The following is a 17,667-nucleotide window of genomic DNA, read 5'->3' on the forward strand; positions in this document are numbered from 1 at the left end:
GCCTATGAAAGCATTAAAACCCAAAAGCCTGTCTTTCAGGAAAATGTTAAATGGGGACATTTTCTGCTGTGTATGGGTATACATTGTTTTTTGTTTTACTCAGATACTTTTATTAAGTAAAAAATGGATTCTGAAATTCAGTTGAAGTTATAGGACAACTGCCTGACTGTAGATGTGTATCAAGCAGGGGCTGAAACCTTGAAAGCCGTTACTCCTTGCTCCCGTGCTAGATACATCTCTGCTGCAGGGCTTTGGCCAGGGCTCCCATGACAAAGCACCACAGAGGGGCGGCTTAAACACCACCTTCTCTTACAGCTCTGCAGGCTAGAAGTTCGAGCTCAAGGTGTCACAGGGCTGATTTCCTCTGAGCCCTCTCTCTGGCATGTAGAGGGCTTGCTTCTCCCTGTGTCTTCACAGTCTTTCCTCCGTGTGTCTGTGTCTCAATCTCCTCTTCTTATGAGGCCGCCAGTCATATTCGATTAGGGCCCACCCCAATGACCTCATTCAACCTTAATTACCTCTTCAAAGACCTTGTCTCCAAACAGACTCACATTCTGACAATGAGGAGTTAAGACTTCAACATACGAATTTTGAGGGGACACATTTCAGTCCATTATGTATCTAACAGATTTAACAGTTAACCTGTAAAAGACCCTACGTTAGTAGAGAACCATTGATAAAAGCAAAGGGTGGGGGGAGGGAGGAGACAACCTGTACACATGTACTCATTGACAATTACGCTCAGGTAGAATTTTTTCTAAAAAAACGGTGATTTATTTTGCTTTAACATACAATGGTAAATATATTGGGATCATCAAGTTTTCAAAAATTTTGCTGGGCTTACTTTACACATTACAATACTAACGTAAGCTCATTAGTTCTTCCATTTCAATGTAGGAAAGGGATCCAATTGACACCTAACAGCAGCTTGGCTAAGAATGGACATTAAAATCAGACAATACACTGTAAATATTCTCCAAATGTGTATAAAAGTTTTGAGACAAAATTACTGCCTGCTCCACAGGACAGACAATTTGGATTTAAAAATGCTCCAGACCAGGAATAGCAAAACCCTGTGTAACAATACTTATAATACAGTTTAACAATATTTCATCAAAGACTTCTGCACTTGAGATTTAAAAAAAAAAAATCCGAAGAAAAACAGTAGCCAAGGAACTGCACAACCAAAAAATGAAAACTATATAAAATATTTCCACCACTATTTAAATGCCAAATTTAATCAAGCAATAGTAAAAAACAAAACAACATAATAATACAACCTTCTGTTTAAAATAACAGCACTGTTCCGCCTCTTTTCCACTGAATTTTACATATGAACAGACTATATATACTGGTTTTTCAGAGAAATGTCCATTTGGTCTGTCACACCAGTCAGGCTCCCACTGAATCCTCTCACGCTCTTCCAAGGACACGCGACTCCGTGATGTTTCCGTGTTCCCAACGCTCTGGGTTTAGGTGCAATGTCTCAAGTATAATACATTTCTCTCTTTTCCTTTACACAGTGCAGGGTATATGGGCTTCGGTTATGTAGATTCTCTTTTACTCCAGATCACTGTCTTTTTCTAAATTCAAGGCGGCATTCAACGGAGTGCAGTAGTTGGGCTTGTCGGAAGGGACGTAGCCTGGCAGACACAGACACTTGTAGGAACCTTCGGTGTTGATACACTTGGCATTCTTGCAGAGAGACATGCGGTTGTTCAACTCGTCACATTCGTTGACATCTGCAATAAGCCACACCATGTGGGTAAACAAGCTTTACTATCACTAGGCAAGGAAACGTAACCTGCAGCTTACCTGAGGCGTCCAGGCATCCGGCCTGAGCATGGCCTGGCTGTTCTCTACCCGCCCCAGTAAACTGTACTTTCCCATTCTCGTTTGTTTCAATCACAAGCAAGATAAATAAGACTTTCTAGTTCTTAAAAAGGTAGATTATCAGCAAGGTTCTAGAAATTCTTTCTCTGTTATTTAACATGACATAAACATTTGCCAGCTTGACAGTTTCTAGTTGAAACCTCCTAGATTCCTCTGCACGGGTACAGAAGAACTGGTAGATTTGTCAAGAGCATCACAGCTAAGACTCCAACAAGTGAGCAGACAGGCCTCTGAGCAGCTCTCGAAAGGCTTGTTACCGTCTTAGATTTCTTTCCACAGAAAAGAAAAGAAAGGCTCTTAGGCACTGGAAACACCTGTAATACCCCAGGTTACCTATGTTCCACACCCACCAGAGAATGAGACTGACAGAACTGAAGTGGGGAAAGGGGCTCCTACAGAAGGGAGCAGAAGAGCCACAAAAAAACAGAAAAAAACACTTTAAGTCAAGGGCCTTTTAGCATAAAGGCCAACAGGCCCTGGAAGACAACACTGATCACACAGACAAGGATAAATGTACGTTCACTGTCCTTTTAAAAACAAGAGGGAAGGCAACTCAAAGCAAAGTTTTAGAAGGAACTTTCTCTAAAATGATTACCATGGAAGCTGTATTTTTTTCCCCAGACATCTACACTCCCTTATGCTTATGTCAGGCATTCAGGGAAAACATTGGTTGTGCATAGACAAAAGCTAAATTTAAAAGAGTAAAAGTAATTATCTGGAACATTCTGGACTTTCCACTGTATGAACTCTTAAACGAGACATCAACTCTATTTTTCAAAAATTGTGGCAAAGTATACAGAACACAAAACTGATCATTTTAACCATTTTTAAGTGAATAGTCCAGTAGCGTTAAGTATGTTCACATCATTGCGCAACCATCACTAATGCCATCTCCAGACCTTTTCTCATCTTCCCAAACTGAAACTCGGCAAATCTATCTTAAATATACTTGACTGTATGAGATCTGGCCCCTGGGGCTCTCATGAAAAGAACGATTTCCCATGAGACACACATCCTTCTTACCGACACAGGTCATCTTGGCCATATCCAAGTGGTACCCATCAAAGCAATCGCAGGTGTAACCTTCCTGCACCCTCACACAGCGGCCGTTTTCACATCCGTTGAGGATGCCACATTCCTCAGCCTGCAGCTCCTCAAAGCTATTTAAAAACCCTGGAAAGGGAAGAACAGGTACCAAGTTAGAAATTCAACCTCTTACACCGTTTTTCAAATCTGTATGATTATTAAGGTTATGGTTCATCATATATACATATTTCAGACATCTTAACCTTTAGACAGCATTAAAATTTAACATGGAACATATCTGTATACAATATTAAGCATCAAGTATTAAAACCTTTGTATATGTTGTACAGATTAGCCCCACATCTTGAATTCTGATGTTTTGTATTAAAATTGCATCAAATGATAAAGCAAGTAACATTGTTTTGCCCTTAATTATTAAAAGCTTTTACCTAGAATTCCAAATTTCCTGAGTTCTCAGGAGGGCAAATGTCAGACCATCTTTCAGGATGGAACTAGTGGCATCTACTCTCAGAGTTCGGGAGACATTTGCTCAAAGACCCATGGGCATCTGTGGCGGTGCGTTTTCCCTGGAGTTCCCCAGAGCGGGAGAGCCAAGCTGGCCCTGCCTGCTGAAGCCTGTTTGTTTGCTCTGGCTGAGGAAGCAGCCCTACGAAAGGGCTCTGGGGATCAAAGGATAAAGGCAGTAAAAGGGACTCAAAACATCCTGATAAATGAGAAAAGTACACCACATTGCTGTTTAGAAAACCAAAAGTTTTTGTTAAGGACACAAAGAAGCTCTTGTTAGGCTGTTTTTCTAGTTTAGATATCTTTAAGCTGAGTCAGAGCTGGAGCTCAGTAATATAGAAACAATTTAACCACCCATGGAGAGTGTCTAGCTCTCTTTCCAGGGAGGAAAGTTGTCACTATAAATCCATAGTGGCCCAAACACCCTGTTGATGCGGCTTTTCATCTCCTCCCCCTCTTCCGAACCTTACCACTACAAGCTTTAAAAAAATATCAAAATACAGCCAGAACCTTCCATCTAGCCTTTGAAGCAATTCTCCAGTGGGACTGCAGGGGGCAGCAACATATCATGGCTTATGCAAGGCTACAAGGTCTAACTCAGCGATTTTAAAAATTGAGTAATACATCCATGACAGGCTCTTTTTAAAATTTTAAAGGGGGAAAAAACATTACAGGCCATTAAGACCATGTCAGCAGATTCCCAAAGCCGGTGTGAGAAATAGTGACTTAAGAAAATAACGTCCCCATCTATGAAACTATTTTCAAATTCCATGTATCATGGCAAAATCCTTTTGACTTTATAACTAGTCAAATTATTTTTTAATTATCACAGAAATTGAAATATGAAATTAAATTTGAAACTCGTATACACATATCAAGTAGACTCCCCAAAACGCTTCTACCAGACTCTAAAACAGCGGGCAGGAAACTGCAGCGCCTGCTCCAAGCTGGCCGGCTGCCTATTTTTGTAAATAAAGTTTCACTGCAACACAGCCACACCCATTCGCTGACCTGACATATTGTCTGTGGCTGCCTTCCTGATGCCACAGCAGAGGTGAGTAACTACAACAGAGACAACGCCTGCAAAGCCTAAAAATTTTACTCTCTGGTCCTTTATAAGAAAAAGTTGACCTTGGAAAAAGATTCCAGTTTTAGAAATACTGCTCTACCTAAAGGAACCACCAGCCATCAGCTCAACTTTCTTAAATAACCGGAAGGCAGGATGTGGTGGATCATAAAGGCGCTAAGAAACCTCAGCATTCCCTCTATGTTACTATCTACCCAGAAGGATCATTTCCTCAGCAGAACCAGAAGGCCCTCGCTCCTGATCTGGGAAGGAGGAGCTATTTCTCTGTAACTTGTAAGAAATGTAAAGGTCATTATGTAGGCAGAGCTGAAGGTCTTGGAACTGTGTCTCACCTTCCTATGTTGCTAAAGAGGAAACTGATGTGACACCAACAAGTTTATTCCTTAACATTCGTAGTGAATTAAAAAAGAGTTTTAAAGCAATGTCGGTATTAAAAAAGAAGGTACATAAGCCAGAACATTTCAACATTAAAATTCCTGGAATCTGAACTATAATGCGATGGAGGCTACACACACCGGCCGCGGATTGTGTCAGAGCCGCAGACAGACTTAACGTGGTATTTGGGTTTATAGTGCAGGGAAACTGGGCTTTCTTTCAACCTTAATATTTCTTCTCTCTTCTTTTCCTTTCTATTATTTTTAAGGTAAATGTTTATTGACCTGTAACATACATACAGAGAAGTATAGAAAATCATAAGCACACAGTCTTACAGCTATGAGTGCATGTGGGCACATCCACGAAGCAGTGCACGGGGATGTGTTATTGATTAAAAGAAATAACCTAAGGTGACAGAAAGTTAGGAGAGTGGGTAGTCTTGGCGGGTGGAGGGCACTGGGAAAGGACACCAGGGGCCAGTGTTCTAGACTTGGGTGGACGGTACACAGCTGTGTTAATCAACCTGGCTGGATTGATAGGATGCTGTTTTTGTGTAAATTTTAAAGCACTCTTAATTCTGCTGGATGATCAACACACTGCATCCTTCAAAAAACAAAAGGAGGGAAGGAAGGAATCAAGGAGGGAGGGAGAGGAGAAAGAGAAGGAGAAAGGAAAAGGGAAGGAAGAAAAAACTCTTCGACTCAGAACTGAAGTGGATCCAAACGCTCGTGTTTCTCCTCAGGAGCCACGTCATGGCCAGCTTGCTTTGTGCACAGGTGTCAGAACCCAAAGAAAGAAAAAGCTCTGTTGTATTTTGTAATTCAGCAGCATCTCCAAAGTCCTAACATCAACTCCCTGGTCCACAGGGAGTCCGTCTTGAAAACCTGGTGCAGCTTTATGCGCCGCGAGGCGGGCCCCTCTGGAAGATGTGGACAAGGCAGCTGGGATCTGTGTTTTCTATTCCCGGGCTTGAAGGGACACAGTTTATGGTCTACTAATATTTCATTTTGTACCATCCTAATTTTCAGACTTCAAATAATTAGCCTGTCTTTGAAAGCTCTGATTTCCCCCCCAGAAGCATTCAGCTTGTGCGGCTTCCTCAGACATTTACTTTCTAAACGGGAACAAGGTGTGCACATGCACGCTCCACTTCCCACATGAAAACTCTGCTCACGAATCCAGGAAGAGCAGGCAAATGGTTTTTACTTAATAAATCCCCTCATGAGTGGATTCTAAAAGTTAATTTCTGGCCAGGAGAGCAATTTTTTGATGTCCCACTCTAAAATACTTGTCAGGATCAACTCAGTACAGTTAACATTTGTCATTTCCTTATATGAAGAAAAGACTACAATTCTAACCAGGCTTTCAAGAAAACCCTGGCCCTCAAACTAGACCAACACTTAATGGCTAAAAAAAATGGCTTCGTTATGGAAATCATAAGAAGATAATTTTCTTTGAGGACAGTAAACATAACAGCATCTCTACCAGCTAGACTAATAATCTGATCCATTGGTTTTCAAACTTAAACACAAAGATTACCCAGGGGGCCCCTGAAACACATCGCGGGGTCTCATCCCGGAGTTTCTGATGGAGCAGGTCTAGAGTGTGGCCTGAAAATCTGCATTTCTAACTAGTTTCCAGGGACTACATTTTGAGAACCACTGACGAATCTTTCACCACAATTGAGCTTCACGGTAACTGAAAAGTTTTGCTTACGGTCCTGAATGAAGTAGGGATCAGGTTGTGGAGCGTACTGCTCACTAAAGTCGACCAAGGCATCTCGTCCATATGGCTGCCGGCGTCCCGCGACGGGGATGTTACACAGCTGGGCGTAGTCATCTAAGAAGGACATGACAAGCAACGTGACACACCATCGCTGTCTGCTGGCACCCAGACGCACCCGGTCCCAGCTCAGAGCACAGGGACTCTGCCAGGGCACGTGCCCCCCTCCCCACCCCCCACACCACGGAGCCTGGAACGCGTCTCAGTATTCTTTAGGGGAGCTCTGTACATTCACAGACGATGAATGCTGGAGAATATAATTCAGATTCTAAACTGAAGACCGAAAATAGTAGCTGAACAGCTGGTAGAACATATCCCAAGGGAGTAAGGAGCTGAAAATCCGAGCTGGCACCTGAGCGATGTAGGCCTTTCAGAAGAACGGCTTCCTCTGAACCCATTGTCGAAATGTTACCATCAAAACATTTTAGAGGTATAACGTAATTATACTTACAGACAGGTACTTTTTCACTCACTAGAGACCGAAAAAATGTCTCTCTGGTGTTCCAAAAGTGAGACAACCAAGCGAGGATGCTACTGGGTACCACCTGAATTTAGTAGCTACTGTTCTAACTCTATACTCAAGACGTGGTCTATATGAATGGTATTATAGTGATGATGATAACAATAGTGTAGGATTGATAATAGCACTAATAATAGCTAATAGCCCCATATTGCTTGTTCTGTGCCAGGTGCTGTTCTAAGCACTTAACACACATTAATTCACTAAAAAAGTCATGCTACTCTGTGAAGAGGTATCATCATCATCGCCATTTTACCGATGAGGAAACAGAAGCACAGAGCAGTTAAGTGACAGCTGGTAGTTGTCATTGCCAGATTTGAACTCAGTAATGAAGCTCCAGCGTGCACACTGAACACTGGGCCTCTCCTACACTATCTCAGCTCCTTCGCAATTCTCGTCTTTACCTCTCTGCACCCAGATAGACTCATCGGCAGGTACCGCTTCCTGAGGCCATATTCCAGGTCTAAGCCGGGTCAGCCCCATGGCTATCTGACTTCTCAACTCTCCTTTAGTCTTCCTCACAGGACCCACCTAACACATGGGATCTTGGTTCTCCATTTGATCTGGGGTTACTGAGCTTTCAACGCATTTCATGGTTCCGGGCTCTTGCCTGCTTTTGGGAGAATTATTTTGAAGGTCTAGAGAGGAAAGCTTTAGAAGGGATAACTTCATGTTGTAAATGCATGCCTTACAGAAATATACTGCCCAAGGATTCATCTAGCACATGGTGAAAATTTTGGGGCTCCCCAGACTTCAGCAGCACTGCCAGAACCAAGAGATACAGGTCAGCAGGCCCCAGGACTGGATGGACACTTTCAGGGCAGACACGCAAGGCGACAACCGCACTCACCTGGACCAGAGACTGGGGGAGTCTTCCTCTATTTTGTTTCCTTTTGTAACATACAAAACTACAGAAATGCACTAAGGCAATAGCATGAACTCTCGAGGCTTTCTTTCATTGCCAAAAGCGTGTGTATGTGCGCAAGCATGCGTGTGAGCACAAACACACACGATTCTCTCCCAGAAGTGCACAAAGGAAGTGCAAGGCCAGAAAGGACCTGAACCACCAGATAGGCAGGATTATGGCTATGCCTTCCTAAAATTCCCTTTGTGCAGAAGCATTCTAGGAACAACATAAAGAGCCTAGACACTCCAACGCTTCTGCGTGAAACCATTTCATGAGAAATATTAATTTCACTACAGAAATAGCTGAACGCAGAAAAAGATCCTTGACTCAAAAAAACGCAACTTCAAACAAAAAGAACACAAATGGTTGTCATTACTGCTTCAAGTCTGATAACAAAGAATTAAGGATTTCCCTGCAAAAGCAAGATCGCCGAGAAGTTTACAAGTTGCAAGAGCTGAGGTCATTTTCTCTCAAGGCTTTTTATATCCGTTTGTCGTACATCTGAAAGGGAGACTTGTTCAATATTATATATCCAAGCAAGAGTTATGATCAAGAGTGGATATTAAAAATAAACTCATTCACGTTCTCATTTTGTAAAACTGAATCCAGAGATGGCTGAGCACGCTCCTCTCCAACATCTGGCTGTCAGGGAAGCCTCACCGAGACACGAGGTCCCGGATCTGTTGCCTGACGTGGGGCTGTCCGTCCCTTGGTCCTATGCTCTTCCCTAGACCATACTTCGTCCACCAAGAAAGGAGCTGTTCTCAACTCTCCAAGCTCTCACCATCTAGCATTGCAAAAGGAAGGGACCGAACGTGAGAGGAGTGAAGAGGAGGAACAGACTTCTGTTCCTGTGAAACGCTGAGAAACAGCTTCCTGGAAAAGATGGCACATGACCTGAAACTAAGTAGATGAGTAGAATTCACTTTACAGGAAAAGATATCTGGGATTACTTTGAGAAAGAGCGTAGCCACGGCATCAAGCAAGCAAGCTCAAGGTTGTGTCCAGGCACTACCAGGTGGATCCTAAGGAAGCCTTCTGACTTGACCCGGGCTGGTAAAGGGGAGCAGAGGAGAGTAATGGGGTGGGGCCTCCGGGTCTCGCTGAATCTTCTTTCCCCTCCCTTCTTCCACAGCTACACATTTTTAAGATTCTAGAACTTACTGTCCTTTGCTGCTTTACTTTCTCTAACACATTAACATTCCAAACTTCAAGACAGCTTTGGTCAGTTATCAAAGCATAATTTCTGCACTAAATGCACTTTCTTTTGTATTTGAAGATGCGTTAGAGTCCCAGCCACACCAGGACATGCATTTTGAGTTATTTTTCTGGGAGTGTGGCTGGGTCTACCCTAATCCATCTATGCTGCCTCTCCTGTCACACACATCTGCTCTTGTGCTTGGCCAGGGTCAAGGGTGAAGCGAGCATGGAGTAATGGAAAGAATGTGGGCTTTGTAGGCAGAAGCCACGACTCAAGTCCTGATTGTACCCGTTATTTTCCAGCTCAGCAATTTTGGGCAAGCCTCAGTTTCCACATCTGTTACACGGGGATAATTCTTGTTTGCCTTCCTCTGTGTTGACATATAAAAAATGAAATAATGCTATGGAACTGTTCATAAATTTTGAAGCACCAAGAAAATGGAGGTTATAATTTTTTCTCATAGGCAAAATCACTAAGTCCCTACTGAACATCTGGAAATAAATGAGGATTTTCAAAGACAGTATCAGAATGATTGATATAAATTTTAGTGTTAGCAAAACTTAAAAGTAGTTGTCAACGGGCAAAGGATTGTGCAGTAAATTAAGAGCAATGAAAGTGCAGACTTCAGAGGTTTTTAGATATTGTTTCAAGATTATTTGCAATTTTTAAAAAGACGGAGGGAAAGTCTAGCTCAGCAAACAGAGAAAGATATCTTCATGGGGATCACCTCAAACAACACACACAAAATTATCGACTGCCTTGGCAAATTTAATTACTTGGTTGGGCAGTGACAAAGTATGAGCAATAGCACATTTTAACACCAGATCAACAGAACTCAAAGTATAGGGGAAAAACTGATGTTAACAATTCTTAGTGTATGCCTGAATCCTTTAGAAATGTCTTGACTAGGCAGAAGGGTTCTCATCATTTTCCAAGGGAGCAACTGGAACATCACAGTTTTCGAATGAGTCTTGGGCAAGGTATCATCTTCAGAATCTGAGCACGTGTATATTCTAGCATGTGCTGGGCCTCTGAGCACCCCAAGCCACAACTGGAACCCATTCTAGCTTGGAGTTACTTCGCCTTGGTTCTCTGGAGGGCTCGGTCATGGCTACAGTCCAGCTTGGAGATGCAGTGAACTGTGGTTGGCTGAGGTTACAAAGCCTGAGAAGAGTAGATCCCTGAACTATTTCCACAACTTCCCACGAGAGACCATGAGAATCCCTCGGTTGCCACTTCACCCAGCTCGCAGGGTGGAGATGAACACATTTTCTGTCCCTAGAGTCTTTGTCCTTCTCCAAAACACCTTTTACAACAATTAACCACCTACTTGTCTGGGGCTTGGTGCAAAGGAATAGCTTTGCTAAGCAGGGCTTGTACTTTGCGAGGCAAATACCATTTCTGAGATACCATATGTTGTGTTCGTCCAGACTGTAGCCAAATACGAATGTGAAATGAATAGGAAATGGAAATATTCACACCTCAAAGCCCCCTCATTGCATTCCCCACGTCCCCAAGCACAAATGGTAAGCTCTTGATCAAAGCTATAAAAGACACACATGGGATGGTGTGGGACACCGTCACTAAGTGGTCTAAACAGGATCCAGGCCACTGATCACACTCATTTCCCTGGCATGGCAGACTCACATGACAGATGGTACTGCTTTGATTTTCACTTTAACTTGGAAAAAAAGTTTAAAAATTACCCCCTGGAGCCAGTGGGTCTGGGACCCCTGCTGTCAGCAGCAATGGGAAGCACATTACTACATCCTGGCAGGAAATCCCCATTCCTGATGACAGACACATCTGCAGGGCTGGTCTGGACAGTCACATGTCACAATGCCACTCTGGCATGTGAGGAAACTGGGAGGTAAAGTTTTAGTTCTGAGGCGGATTAAATTCAGCTGCTTTTAGAAATGAGGAAGAGGCTGCATTTCATTCTCCACACATCAGGGCTCTAAAGTCTGAAGTGCATCATTTTCAAATAGAGGGGAAACAAGGACCAGTTCTTGGGCATCAAGAAAAATGGATCATATTTTGCTCAAATTTCTAGACGAGATGTTTTTCTTACAGCTTCCACATGTATTATTAATTGACAATGGTGTTTGGAAAACATACACACAATCAGGAAATGAAGGGAGGAGACGGGGAGAACGGAATGAATATTTACCCCAGTACATGCTGAGACAGCAGTATAACAAGCATTTTTCTTAGACTGCAGTTAGCAAAAGCTACGAAATTAGAAAAATATTGGCCATTTACAGAACATAGCATCCAGTACTGATGACAGAGAAAGGAAGGTGAAAAGGGATTCTCCTGGTAATGCCACACCTGTGGAACTGGACATCAGTTTGGGGTCTGTCTGCTTACGCTCCCTCTCAGAGAATGAACACTTACCCACCACACCTGGTAAACAGGCAAGAACCTTGCTCCCCGATATTAAAATTGCTGAGTCATGAGAGAAAACTGGGTATACTAAAAGGAGAAAGGACACGAGTCAAAAGTCTTAGGTTCTAGAACTGCTTCTCTACCTGCTAGTTCCTGGGACTGGACTTTTTTTTTTTTTAGGAAGATTAGCCCTGAGCTAATATCTGCTGCCAATCCTCCTCTTTTTGCTGAGGAAGACTGGCCCTGAGCTAACATCCGTGCCCATCTTCCTTTACTTTTTTCATACGTGGGATGCCTGCCACATCATGGCTTTTGCCAAGTAGTGCCAGGTCTGCATCCAGGATCCAAACCAGCGAACCCTGGGCCGCCAAAGCAGAATGCGTGAACTTAACTGCTGCATCAACAGGCCAGCCCCTGGACACATTTTTTTTTAGCTTTAATTCTTGAACAGGATGATGGTACTTAGCCTCGGTGATATTAAAGGTAACTGTTTCTTTCAGTGACTGACTGACTCATTCACTCATTCAACCAGAGGCTGAGAATATTAGGGGCATGGTGGGGTGTGGGAGACAGGAAGGCTGTAAGGGCAGTACACGGTGACATGTCAACAGCTTATGGGGACCACAGAAGAGGTAATGACTAGAGTCAGCTAGGAAGAGCTGTGGAAGGCTTCACATTGGAGGGGAGAGTCTAGAGGAAGGAAGCTAACCAGGTGAAGGAGAGGAGAGACGGTAACTCAGAGCGAGTCACAGGCATATATAATGGATAAGAAAGCATTAGAGATACAAGAGTACCAGCCAACCAGACAACACTGGCTACTCTAGATCCCTGTTAGAGAAGAGAAAAAAGGAGAGTTCACAGGGCCGGCCTGGTGGTGTAGTGGTTAAGTTCACTCACTCTGCTTCAGTGGCCCAGGGTTCGCGGGTTCAGATCCCAAGCACGGACCTACACACCACTCATCAAGCCATGCTGTGGCAACATCCCACATACAAAAATATAGAGGAAGATTGGCACAGATGTTAGCTCAGCGACAATCTTCCTCAAGTGAAAAAAAAGGAAAGTTGACTAGCTTGTTATTCAAGCTGCCATGTGCCAGGAGCTGTGTACTTTTGCAGACACTTTTTCCTTTAAATCTCAGAACAACCCTATGAAATAACTATAATTAGCTCCTTTTGTTTCCAATAAGAAACTTAAGGTTTATGGTGTCACTTGTCTTAGTTTAGGGGTGGGATCTGAACCTAAATTGATCTATCTGCCAAACTATGTTCTTTCTACTCCACAGCAGCCCTTTTGAACCTCTGAGAGGAAAATTATTAAATACATTGCCTAGACCATAAGCATCAGGTAAGCACTTGGTTAGGCAATAAGCATTCGAGACTAAATTCCAGGGAGAGTAATAAGCACGAATGCTGAGGAGCTCAGCCCTACCAGGGTCAGCTCTGTCATTAGCAGGATTTATGTTTATTGAATTTGCTCGATTTATTAGGTGAAAGAGATCAAATTGCTTAATGTTCAATTAAATTGTACTTGTTGAGGACAGGGAAGTAATGAAGTCCAAAGTCTTGGCAGGGTTTACATTCTGCGAGACTCCTGCAAATGTTAATGCTCTAAGGAAACCAGAGGGCCACAGACCAGTCAAGCTCCCCCACCCCCACCCTTCACCTAAAGCTGCCCTTCCAAGTTCAGTCACACTCAGCATTTCCCACCAGATTGCTGTTTATTTAGCCAGACTCTGACCGAAGAGAGAGACTTGTTGGGTCTGAATGCCAAAAATGGGGGTTCCCTTTGCTTTCTAAAACTTGGATTCAAAATTTATACACTTGTAATAGTATTAAATTATGCCACACATGAAAACCTTAAAATAATGATTAATAACTTGTGAATTTCTTATTAAGGACCGATTACATGAAAGGTTTTCCCCATTTCTAAATATCCTGGGCTTTAGAAATACATTATAAAGTCTTACATTTAGACAGTCTCAGAGGAAATCAAGAAGGAGGTACCCTGCAATATTTGATACGACTGAACAATACAATAAAAAGAGAGGCAAATAGGAGGAAAGTTCACCATGTTAATTTTCTAAACCAATCTGCTTCATATTTTTCTAACTGTAAGGACAGCTAAACCATTTCATTTCCCCCCTTCTGCTCTTTAAGCACCACCCTGACGTGACCAGCCGAGAAGTCAACACTTACAAATAAGTATTATATACAAGGAGGGATTGTATTTTCTCTATTATTTTATTTTTTGCATTAACCAAGTAAGAATTATTTAAAATAGGAGCTAAGTGTGTGCTTAAGAATAAAGGGGCGATTGCATAATATAGTGGACGTACCAAATGCCATTAAACTGCTGACTTGAAAAAGTTTAATTTTATGTTCTGTGAATAAAAAAAGTCAAGAGAAACAACAAAAAAATACAGGGGAAATATTTTTTATATATATATATATATTAAGGCTGGAGTTCATCTAACCTTTCTATTTTTAAATGGCAAAATGAGGAAACTAGACTAGTTAATCTCTAAGGTCCTTTCTAGCTTACATATTCTACAATTATAAATAGAAAATTTTTACTATTAGGCCGCAAAATCTTGGGAGGACAATTTGTCAGTGAAACTTGTGGCTGTAATATGAGGTAATCACCACTAGATGGTGCTATTGCCTTCAGGTGGTGCCTGATGTTTTCAGAATGACAGTCACGGAATTGCACACACTGTAGGCATGAACAGCGTAACCCTCGTTCATTTTTGTGTGTAGGAAACTAAGGCCCAGAGGAATTTAACAATATTCCAAAGGTGAAGTCAGGATAAATTCTCAAAATAACGTTCTCTTCTACTAAAAAAGTACATTACTAAAATATAAGGGTAAAGACAATTGTGTTTTAAAGAATATTTATTTTAATCTTGCTTTTTTTAAGTTTTGAAGCAGAAAAAGCTGCATCAATATTTGTTCAAAATGCTCTTGATTAACATTGAGAAGTATCGATCTCAAGGTTATAAGATAAAGGTACTGCTGAATCCGTTATCGTTATTTGAAGAGCAAGTTCTAGATAATTGACGTAATATTAAAGTACCACTAAACATTGCCAATAAGATTATTCATAAATTCGTATTCCATTCAATTACAGGAAATAAGACAACACTGTAAAGCAAAACTGAACTATTTTAAAATCCCTAACACTCCTTTGTGATTTTCTTACATATCGCTATTTATCTAATCTGAAATGACTCTCTTCTTACCTTCCCCTCTGGGTCTATTCAGAATCAGATACCATCCTAGTAGCTCTTCCTTCTGGCAGTGATTTCTTCGGCTACTCTTTGTAGGGGCTCAAAGATTACCACACGAATGGTATCATCTAGGGTTGAGCAGTGCACAACCAGCACAACTGTTCCCAACAGCTCTGCTTGCCACTGAGATTTGAAGCTCAGAAGGAAGCATAAAGAAGGTACTGTTGTGTCCAAAGCTTCCCACTGAGCTAATCTTTTGTAATTTGCTTCTTTCTTAAGATACTGGCTACTGATGCTGAGCAAAACAATTACCCTCCTAGCTTTTGCTCCTTGTAGATTTGTGTCAACATGAAGACAAGAACCTGGTGGCTTTCTAAGCGCTTTCTAGATGCTTTTCTCCCAGTTGTAAGAGGCATGATCTGTCTGCTGCATGAAGGGAGAGTAGATCAACTTTCCCTCATCTCTGCCAGGCCTGCCTGCTCTGGCCACGAGGTCTGCAATTAAAGGCACAGGCAGCCAGCAGCTTTGCTCTAGCCAGAGTTGTCTTATAAGATTAATTAAGAAAAGGTCAAAATAAATACAACATTATTTGAATTCAAAATCTCAGGCTTTAAGCAATTATGTACAGTGATTTTCTCATAGTACCACTTATCATAGTTCATCCTTCTTCGAGTATGTTTCAACTATTCCTATCATTGAAGAGAAAAAAGCCATAACAGGAGCAAAGTTTATTTGAAATATGTGAAAGTAAAATTTCCATTAAACAGCAAATCACCTAGTAAAAGATAACACCAAAAAGGCGTTTCTAGAAAACTGAATGCCTGTTCATAATCTGATTTCAAAGGAGAAAGTTTAAACTGCTAAAAATTTTATTTTTGAGATAAATTAGATCTCTTCTTAATTAAAAATAAAAGTGTTGCTTTCTGTGATCAGATTGTCCATTTTACATGCATGTTTTCATTTTTCTACTTTGGCTCTAAATTAGAAAGATTCTAACAGGACATCAGTGCCATCATAATCATAACGAAATTTAGTCTCTATTCAGAATATTTTATCTAACAGAGGGTGGCCAAATACTTTCCTAGCACTTCAACGCAGTATAGCTCTTATGAAAATAAGCACCGAATCAAACTGACACCCCGAAATCCAAGTGTACACAAACTCCAGAAGTGCTCATGTCACCAACTGGTCATCTTTTCATCAAACACCTCACACGTCAAACTGTTCTCAAATTGTCGAGGCCACTGAGACAATAGCTTCAAGCAGTTCTCAAAACAGAGTCTGCAGTCCAGCGAGGGCCGCTGGTCCTCCCAGCTGGCATTCAGAACACTCACTGACTCACCACTCCAGGGAATCAGGTCTGGGAAATGCAGCTTGTTCCAGGACACTCCTCAGTGTAGCAGGAAATGGAGTAAGTTTTCCCTGTGATCAGAGGTTTTGTTTTTTTTTTAACTTTCCTTACTCTGCAGCAAACCATGTTTTTTCTTTTCTTTTTTTTTTTGTGGTGAGGAAGATTGTTGCTGAGCTAATATCTATGCCAATCTTCCTCTATTTTGTATGCAGGACGCCAGCATAGCACGGCTTGATGAGCAGTGTGTAGGTCTGCACTTGGGATCCAAACCCACGAACCCCAGGCCACTGAAGCAGAGCACGCCAACTTAACCACTATGCCATGGGGCCGGCCCCTCTTCTAATATGTTTTTAATCAATGACAACAATATGACCATAACCTGAATGTTATTGACTTGCTTTCTCTAAGTCATCTGCCTAGACAAGGTTGTTAAAAAAACCTCACATTTCAGCTTTATTTCTAGTATTCTTCCTCTGATGCACTGTCCCGCCTTTTGGCACCTGGCTTCTCTGTCACTCATTCCTGCTTACGCATCCCCTTTCACAAGTCCAGCATCTCTTTGCGGGTTTGGTGGAAGAGGCCCTGACCTGTGGGAACAGCCCTGTCCAGCAGGGGGCCCTGCTTAAGTGTTGAGTATCCTCCCACCCTCCTCCAGCAGATACCTGGGGATGGAAAAGGAACAACAGTCAGCTCCGAACTGAAAATTAAGGCCCCGCCTTAAATGTGTATAGGATGGTAGTGGGGGCTGCAGAAGCTCCACAAAATGCACATGTTTTCCTTCACTGGCTCGCAACCTTTTTCTCAGCCCCAGTCATGATGGCTCACCTCACGCGTCAACTTGGCAAGGCCATGCGATGCCCGGAGGTGGTTGGTCCAACATTATTTTGGGCATTTCTGTGAGGGTGTTTTTGGATGAGATTAACATTTAACTTGGTGGATGTGAGTAAGCCAATTGCTCTCTATAATGTGGGTGGGCCTCATTCAATTGGTTGAAGGCCTGAATGCAACAGAAAGACTGACCCTCTTCTGAGTAAGAGAATTTTCCAGCCCGCTGCCGACTGCCTTTGGACTCCATCTGCAACACTGGCTCCTCCTGCCTGACGGCCTTTGAACTGGAAGCTAGCCCTCCTTGGGCCTCCCACACCATCAGCGAATCCTGCAGATTTTGAACTTCCCAGCTTCTATAATCACATGGGCCAATTCTTTATATGAATGAATGAATCAATCTCTATTTGTTCTGTTTTTCTGGAGAACCCTAATACGCCAGCCTTTATTACAGGGATGGTGGAGGTTAGCCATCAGTCTGAGCCATCGGTGTGGTCAGAAATCTCAAGGGGTGAGCACATCCCTTTAGGAGAGAGTATCTGCTTCTTGGGGGGAGTCATG

At 42.3% G+C, this 17,667-nt stretch overlaps 1 protein-coding gene across 29 annotated transcripts in view; it reads right to left on the bottom strand.

The window, feature by feature from the left end:
• Positions 1 to 746: 746 nt before the first annotated feature.
• The window catches only part of LTBP1 (latent transforming growth factor beta binding protein 1), a 382,661-nt gene continuing 365,740 nt past the window's right edge, over positions 747 to 17,667 (bottom strand). For all 29 annotated transcript variants that reach the window (XM_070236510.1, XM_070236508.1, XM_070236507.1 and 26 more), the window contains 3 exons: positions 6,623 to 6,745; positions 2,917 to 3,066; positions 747 to 1,742 (listed from right to left, as the gene is read on the bottom strand). In XM_070236510.1, the coding sequence (XP_070092611.1) occupies positions 1,561 to 1,742; positions 2,917 to 3,066; positions 6,623 to 6,745 (455 nt within the window). In that variant the 3' untranslated portion in view covers positions 747 to 1,560. The remainder of the gene's footprint in view (positions 1,743 to 2,916; positions 3,067 to 6,622; positions 6,746 to 17,667) is intronic.

This window comes from Equus caballus, chromosome 15 (genome assembly GCF_041296265.1).
Source record: "Equus caballus isolate H_3958 breed thoroughbred chromosome 15, TB-T2T, whole genome shotgun sequence".
NCBI classification, from domain to species: domain Eukaryota; kingdom Metazoa; phylum Chordata; class Mammalia; order Perissodactyla; family Equidae; genus Equus; species Equus caballus.